Below are 8,484 nucleotides of genomic sequence, written 5' to 3'. Positions count from 1 at the left end.
CATCCCGTCAAAGTCCTGAAGTTCCTTTAATAGCTGCATTACTTGGTTTCTATGAGGATTAGGTGGAGCCACTTTGCTGGTCGATCAAGCACAGTGACACAATGATTATCAAACCAGGTAGATGTATTTTTGTTGAAGGAGATTGAGTGACTTAATGTGACAGCGGTCCTCCATGATCTCGATACATCTGTGTGTGGTGGCTATTTCAGTGTCCCATTGCCTGTCTGCTGCACAACTGTCAGTTCAACAGCTGCCAACAACAAGCTAAAAAGAACAAATGGTTAGTTTTACTAGTTTCCTACAAAAAAGCAACATTCTACATTATTTTTTTGACTTTTATTAAATATTTTTGTTCCAACATAGTACTGGTACATTTAACAACTTATACTATCAAAAGGTTTATTTTTGTATTTATGGCTTAAGAGTTCACAAAAACCAAAAATATGGTTTCTCTGAACATTTGAATATTACATGGGTCCAATAAAATGGGATATTTAAATGCATAAATGTTATGCTATGGCCTGTTACAGGATAGCCATTCAAAGGGAAAATTTCAGAATTAGTTTTGTATGATTGATAGATTTTAAAACATGAATAGAACCTATCTGAACAATTTAATGTAATCTAATAAGATACAAGAAATATTTTTCAATTAAGAATGAACAGAGAAAAATTTAATCCCAAATTGACCTTTATATTTTTACAGTTGATAATGTTTGCTGTACTTTGATCCAACAGGCTTCAAAACAAGACTGTAGACTTGTACTGATGTAACACTGATAAGAACTGGACAAAGTATTTGCCACAAAATGTGGGTCATCCTTTATTCTTTATTTTCTTTTTCTGATAAATTGCTAGGTGTGGTTTTCTTCTATGAATTCCTGTTATAAATTTGGATTATGTAATTTGATAAGCCTTGGTGAACCTCGATTACTGATATACAAGCATAGCTGACATCACTTATTTCAATTTGTTGATTAGATAACTCCTGACTGCTGAGAGGGAGAACACCAGCCTTAAATCTGGATAACTGGTTGCTTTGTTTTACGCCACACCTAAATGATTCAGATCAAACAAGTTTTAATACGAGACAAATCAGAGTGAATAAAATTCCAACCAACCTGGTTCTCTGCGGAAAAGTAAATTTCTCCATAAAACCAATAACTGGTTGTGCCACCCTTAGCAGCAACAACTATTCTCAAGCATTTTTAATAAAAGGTAGAGTGATCTTTGTCCCACTAATCCTTGTGAATCGGATTGAGGTTTTCAACCCTTTAAGGTTCACGCCAAAGCATCTCAATCATTTTTATTTCCAGACTTTCACTAGGCCACCAACCACATGTTCACTTTCCTTTCTTTCACTCAGAAATGTAATGGAGCGTGTGATCAGAGCCTTGTCCTGCATGCTTGAGCTTAAGGTCACAAACTGTTGACAGGATATTCTTCTCAATTAAAACAGTATTCCAGGTTCTGCAGCTGCCCAGAGAGCCACACCAACCACAACGCTCCACTTTTCCTTCGCCAGGCCAGACCACTTCCCCACAAAGCCAGATATATTTTGACAAACGTGAGACGGGCCTATTTTTGCCTCTGAACTCTTGTTGAATCGTGAACACTAAACTTAACAGGCATACAGGCCTGCAGGGCTCCAGGTTCTTTTATTACATCCCAGATGAGTCGACAATCCACTTTTGGGAGTAATCCGGCAAGTCGACCACTGTTCTTATTTTATCGACCTCCAAAAAGAAGCAAAACACGTGCACGAGTAAGAGTTTTCAGTCAGAAATGTATTAAATTAATCACTTTCATTACTTTAGCAAGCACAATTTACAGTCAAAACAGGCTATGGTCCATTAGTGCCTTAGACAATTAATACATTAGTCACTTGTAAAACACAAGGGCAGGATTCTTATAAACTGCTGCTGAGTCACGTTACCTATCAAGTTATCAAACATGAAGCTGTACAAGAGACTCTGCGTTGTGCCCCTCGTGTCTTTCAAGAGGCACAATGAAAGATCGAACATGTCATTTATTAGAGGCCTGTGTTTAACTATCGATGCCTTTCATTTTAAAGATCGACATTTATGTACTTTTGGTATGAGTCTTTAAATATCATACACGACTAAGATAGCTAGCTTTTGGTGCCCTTCGTGAAGGACCAAGAGCAACACCAATGTGTAGATCTGAAAGCTGGTTGCTTCAGGTTCTTTTAATCCAAACAAATTTGTGCATCTTTAACCAGACCGACCCCCTTCTCTGCTAGAGACAAGGAGACGCGTTACTGCGTGGTTTCTCTGCATTAGCAAAAGGATGTGCAATGAGAAAAATTCTGCTGCTCCCTTTGAACGAAGAGAAACCCATTGAGGTCACAGCACATCTAATCCCGTAGCGTTTAAAAAAAGGAAATAAATAAACACCACATAAATATGTCATCAGGAAAACACTGATAGACGGGCCACAGCATATTACCTGGACTAAACACATTCAAAGATGGAGTTTGAAACATGTCACGGTAATATTTGATTCCAATAAATAAAACACTGAGGTGAGCTGCAGTCGAGCGAAAGGTTAGATCATTATCGTTTCTATACAAAGTAAGGGGTCCGACAAACGGATTCATCACAAAGTACTGAATCCAAGAAGAAAAAAATAAAAAATAAATCATGTACAGACACAATGTGCTGGAGTTTACAAGACTGTCAGATCATTAGTAGACAATTTGACTTAACTGATTAAATTATACAATTTGTAAACTGACTTTGATTCAAAAATAAACCTTCCCAAGCCTGTTGGGCTCCCATCTCCAACGAGTCATCCATTTTGTTGCATAATATCATTTGAGCTTAGACTAACGCTCTTTTAGCCGACAGATTCAGTCCTTCAGAGAGGAGCAGGACTCCGATTATCAACCAGGTGAATTTAGGGTTAAATCGAGGTATCGCACAACTAACTGTTTCCCATTTCTACAAGCAAAGGGAAAAAACAAAACAAAAAACAAGTCAAACTCTGGAAGGAAATTATTGATAGGACACATTTTCCCCCCACTCCCAAGGTGGCTGGAATGTTGAGCACATTTAGCCCCTTGTCCGAAATACCACGTCGACCTCTCTTCTCACATGGTGAAAGCAGAGGAAGGAACATCTGTGCAAAGCGAAATGGGACAGGGGCAGAGCGCCGCTACACGCTGTACTGGAGCACGGAGAAGTTCTTCATGGCACTATCCAGCGCCACGCCCGCCTCCCGCATTTCGTACCTGTGGAGAACAGCAGAATTTTAACTCGTTTTCTTTGCTTCTCAAAGCTCAACACATATTTATTTTTTAACTGCCACTTGTCTCCAGTCTTACCAGTCTGGGGTGGAGATGGTGTAGTAGACAGGCAGCTGGCTGCAGGTGGAGACACAGCTGAACTCCTCCAGACCGCAGGTCCCCATGTTGGAGAAGAGGAGCCAGTCTCCCACCAGGAGCTCTGGCAGAAAGCAGCGATCCACCACCTGGTCCAGCTGGTCCAGTGATGGGCCCCACAGACTGCTGGGATACACCGCTTCATCAACACACAATGCGTGCTGTGGAAAGGAAGACAAAAAAAAAAAAAAAAAAGTTGAGAACATCTCCAAGTGTGGAAGCATACAAAAGCAGTCTTTAATTTCTGAGGTTGTTCCGTTAGCTCATTGTCAAAGGTCACAACAGATGATAAAGCAGCAAATATCACATCATGAATCACGTGGTCGTTTTCTTGAATGGTTATCAGCCAACTTCCAACGAGCTATATCTGATTAGTGTTTCCTCAAGTCAATAGAGGACCAAAGTAAACATTGCGTAGAGGTGAACAAAGATTTAATAAAGAGGTCCATTAAATATGAAATGATTATCACACAAAGTCTGCATGGGCTCACTACTAGTATCAGGGATTAATGTTTTTAAAACGTTACGGTTTCAAAACAACTACAGCTTTCAGCAATTAGTAACAAAAACATGCTCCTTCCCCACATATTGCTGATCACGTGGCTGAGATGTTTTTCATTTGATTACAAGGAGGACAAATTTGGCTGCATGGATTTTTGTCACGTTTGAAAAATTAACACCATGTTGTGTGTCTGTCACAAACTGAACATTACAAAGTCTACTTCTGGTCACAATATTTAACAAACATGTAACACTCATGCTTGTGTGACACATTCGGAAACATGGAATACTTTAATGTCCTTCTGCAACATTTATCCCCATCTTAGCTTTGGACAATCACTGGGAAACGGCAATCAAGCGAGGCTGCGTCACACTATGGATCAAAAATGTCGCTATATGGAACATTTCATTTGGATATAGATCAAAACACAATCATGTGCTGCATGCCAAATTTTCAGAAAACTAAAACATATTTCTGTGTTTAACCAGATTTGCTGTCAGTGTGCTGCCTCTCTGCCTTACTAACCTTGTGCACTAATGGAGTGGTGATGATGTTCCCCAGTAGCTTGTGGCTGAATGAGCCATAAACACCTTCGTTCATGTAGTACAGGAACTCTGTGTCCTCATTCTTCTCACCTGTGGTAATACATTTAAACATGTTAGAAATACAGTAACATTTCTGAGCTGTGAATTCAAGAGTCAACATTCAGCTCAACACCCTTTGCTCCAATTAAGTACATCCAAACGAGAAAAGGAGGCAAGAACAATTCAGACATCTCACCTTGAGACAAGCTGTCCCAGCGGCGGGTCACCACCTCTTTGCCAATAACACTGACAGCCAGGGTGAAAGCGGAGGCCACATAGAAACAGCCAGGCTGCGCCAGAACCTGCACACCTGATCGCTGGGGGAAGTAGGCGTCCAGGAGAGGTCGCACTGCAGACTCAACCTACAGGAGAAAAAAAAATAAAAATAAAAATAAAAATAAAAAAATAAATTATATATATATTATTCATTCAAGCAGATTTTAAAGGACAGTTCAAACTAAAAACACAAATATTTGACTCAATTGCTGGCTTCTTATTTAGCATCAATTTCTATCTTCCAAAGTGCTGCTAGAAAGTGGCAACTAAAATATAACCTGCATGCCCAGAGTAAAGTGCACAGATTTTGAGTCATCACTGCACTTTAATTTCAAAATAAAATTGAACATAAAATGCAAAATAAAGATCGGAAAAATTTAGATTTTTTTTTTAAATCTCCTCATGACTATTAAAACTGACCTGTTTGAGCTGAAACTCAGAGCCAGTAAATCCACCACCGATATCCAGGATCTGCATGTTAAAGCCCAGATCCAGCTGAAAAGGGGAAAACGAGTTAGTTGATCCCAATAAAACTCCATTTACATACAGGCGTTTTCTATTTTTTTTTTTTTTTTAAAGCTGGCGCTTACCCCCATGTCAAATACACAGCGAGCGTCTGACAGAGCGCGGGTGTAGGCCTGCTGCAGGTCTTGACAGGAGCTGGGGATGTGGAAGGCCACTCCCACCACCTGGACCCCCTGCTCCTTGGCCGTCTCCAGCAGATGTCTGCAGCTCTTCAGTGAAAAACCAAAGGGCATGCTGGTCTCTGCTGCGTGCGCCTCGGTGGTTAACTGCAACAGCAGCCTGAACGAAAGAAAAGAATCCTCCAATTAAGTCACATGCCACCAGACGTTTACGCTTTGAAATGTGCTGCAAGCTAAAAAAAACAAAAAAAAAACAAACATATTTCTAATCAACTGTTGATGACAAGTATTTTCTCATTTACTTTGCCTCCGGATGCAGGCGAGCGATCTTGGACAGCTCCGCCTCGTTCTCACAGACGAGGTGGCGTACACTGTTCTTGGCGGCATACTTGATGTGTGCCAGCTGCTTGAAAGCGCTCGACAGGATGATGTTTTCTGGGGGAACGCCGTGCTCCAGAACCAGACTCACCTCAGCCTGGGGGGAGGAAAACACACAAGTTAGGATTCACAGATTCCAGAAGAAAATCCCCCATGAAAATCATAAATAAAATAAAAAACATAACTAGAGCATTACGCAAGTTTAATGGGCAACGCTTATCAGCTGACAAGTAATCAATGGAGTGCTTGTGATGCAACTGCTCAAAAACACAAAATGCTTTCGTAAGAGGATGACTCGTTGTGTTGATTAAAAAGATATCCTCACCTTGTTGGCACAAACAAAGCCCAGGCCCAAGGAGGCCAGCACCTCGATGACTGCAGGGCTGCTGTTGCACTTGACCGGGTAGTAAGGCTGCACTTGCGGCACCATGCTCTGCCAGCACGTATGCTGGCGCATCAGGGCACCGAGGTCGCCCACCACAAACGCACTTTTCTCCACCTGTCAACGCAACAGCTGTTCAGCGGCGGAGCTCTTACAGAAATTCGGTTTTCACACAACCTCAACTCGTTCCAAGCAAGACTGACCTGATCCTGTTCACAGATGTGTCCATCAATAACGTCTTCCAGAGTAACTCCTCCCTCCAGGAGTTCAATGATGTAGTTTGGTTTGTCAGGGAATCCTTTCATCTTAACCGTGTTCCAATAAGCCGACGATCATAAAGAAGAAGTAAACGAGTCCAGGGGTCACGACTGAGCCAATGGGGTCCTGCCGGTATGCAACAAACTGGAAAGACGGACACAAACGGAATCGATGTGACGCGACTTAGAAATTCTTAATTTGTTCTGTGTGTTTTTTAGATTTGTTTTTGTTTTTTGATGCAGATAAAAGAAACACTAACATGGACAAGTCAGGAGATGGACCTGTCCCGCTATCAGCTAGGATCCCAAGGTGGCTCAGCGTTGAAGTCAAAGTGCTCCCGGTAAAGGGCCGCCCCTAGGCCCTCTGGGTAGCGCTCATACACCTGTACAGAGACAGGGGAGCCCTGGGGAAAAAAAATAAAAAATATAATGTTAGACATGAACGCATGCACAAGAGGCAATAGAAAGGGCATCTACATGGAGCTTCAATGGCAATGTTACAATCAACATCTGACATGTTCAAACTTTATACTGCAGGCTGCACTGAGCCCTCAAAAACAGCATCATATTTTCCATTTTAATAATATGAATTCCCACTGGCGTAAAGGAAACACCAATGATATGTAGTGTAAATGGGTAAAAATTCATATATACATACAATTTTTTTTAAAAGTGCCCAAGCAGTTCAATGAGGTTGTTATATTGCGATGACAACTGCAATTCAATATTGTCTGCAGCTTAAATTGAAATCCCGCAGTTATATTCAAGTGCAATATATGTATATTTTTTGAAAGTTTTTTTGTGTGTGGATTTAGGTCACAATTTCTCATAGGTTTCAGTCTGAATGAAAACATAAATTAACCCAAATGTTCCACTTTTAAAACTATGCCACTGTCCTAATTCCAAACATGACTCAAATAGTATCAATACTAATCCACAACTTAAAAATAAATATATATGTACATATATGTATTTTATACACACTTTTATTCAATCTCTTTGCCTAAAATATACGGTAAACGTGACCCTTTCCTCCCTTATGTTGACGAGACTTAACTTAAAAAGTTTCAGAACCACAGAGGAGGAAACAGTCATGCGGCTTAAATAAGATCTAGGCCTCTTTAGCGTAATGTGTTGGTGAAACTCATCTTTAAAGACACTAAACACTAGTAATAACAATACAATATGAGATGGTACTAATTCCGCAACCATTTAAATAGTTTGGTTATGTTTACTTAATAAAAAACACTGGTATTTATCTTACTTCCACAAAAGATAACATGGCCGGTTTGTCGGGCATTTAATGCGTCTCCCCAAATCTCGCGCATGCGTCGTAAGTGAAAACACTGACTGACAACTTGACAAATTGAATATTAATTCAATGCGTCACCAAAGATGATAAAATAAACCACGGAAAACCAGTACCGTTACAAATGTCACAAATAAACGTGGTTATTTTGGCAATACGGACGGGGAAAACATAAACGCGCTGGGGAAAGAGTCAAGGCAGAAAAGCCGCTAACGTTAGAGTGGGGCTGCCCGGAGATGGCTGTGTTAACGCCGTATTTTCATAATAATCCTACAACAAACCTTAACACAAATCCACTACACGAAAAACACACTAAACCTGACTCGCTAAAGCGATATTTACATGTTCAAATTAAAACGGAAGACATGTCGAAATCACAGAGCGCAGTGAACGGGTCTGTCATGTGTAGCAAGACAGCAGAAAGAGCAGCCCGCCATGTTAACGTCCGCTTAATGAATCCTCCTTGGAGCAACAGCCGGGGAACGTTTCGCTGTACTTACGTGAGATAACGGCCGAAAGGTTTTGGAAAATCGTCTTCTCTTTTTCGGCGGAATTTTTAAAGAGTAGTGGACCCAACGTTGAAAGAAAGAAAGAAGGCTATTTTTGCCATATGTTTAGGTCGGAAACCCGCGTTGACTCGCTACGTCCTCTCTGTCGGTTGGTGGGTGGAGAACTACTGGAAGAGAGCAGGGGGAAGTAGAAAAGGTAATCAACGGCCAGTGGGCGGCGCCAGTCGTTTCAGTTTCACC

The 8,484-nt window shown here is 40.9% G+C and overlaps 1 protein-coding gene across 1 annotated transcript; it reads right to left on the bottom strand.

The window, feature by feature from the left end:
- Positions 1-1,766: 1,766 nt before the first annotated feature.
- Positions 1,767-8,422, bottom strand: azin1b (antizyme inhibitor 1b). Its single transcript, NM_001308125.1, has 11 exons — positions 8,236-8,422; positions 6,687-6,830; positions 6,373-6,571; positions 6,113-6,286; positions 5,712-5,884; positions 5,356-5,569; positions 5,186-5,260; positions 4,686-4,851; positions 4,431-4,540; positions 3,347-3,564; positions 1,767-3,253 (listed from the first exon to the last, which is right to left on the bottom strand). Exons 3-11 carry the CDS (start codon positions 6,472-6,474, stop codon positions 3,178-3,180), a joined length of 1,308 nt encoding a protein of 435 aa, NP_001295054.1. The 5' UTR covers positions 6,475-6,571; positions 6,687-6,830; positions 8,236-8,422; the 3' UTR covers positions 1,767-3,177.
- Positions 8,423-8,484: the final 62 nt, after the last annotated feature.

Source organism: Poecilia formosa, unplaced genomic scaffold (assembly GCF_000485575.1).
Source record: "Poecilia formosa unplaced genomic scaffold, Poecilia_formosa-5.1.2 Scaffold21, whole genome shotgun sequence".
Lineage (NCBI taxonomy): Eukaryota > Metazoa > Chordata > Actinopteri > Cyprinodontiformes > Poeciliidae > Poecilia > Poecilia formosa.
The sequence above is the reverse complement of the archived record's forward strand: the minus strand, read 5'-3'. Positions and strand labels throughout refer to the sequence as shown.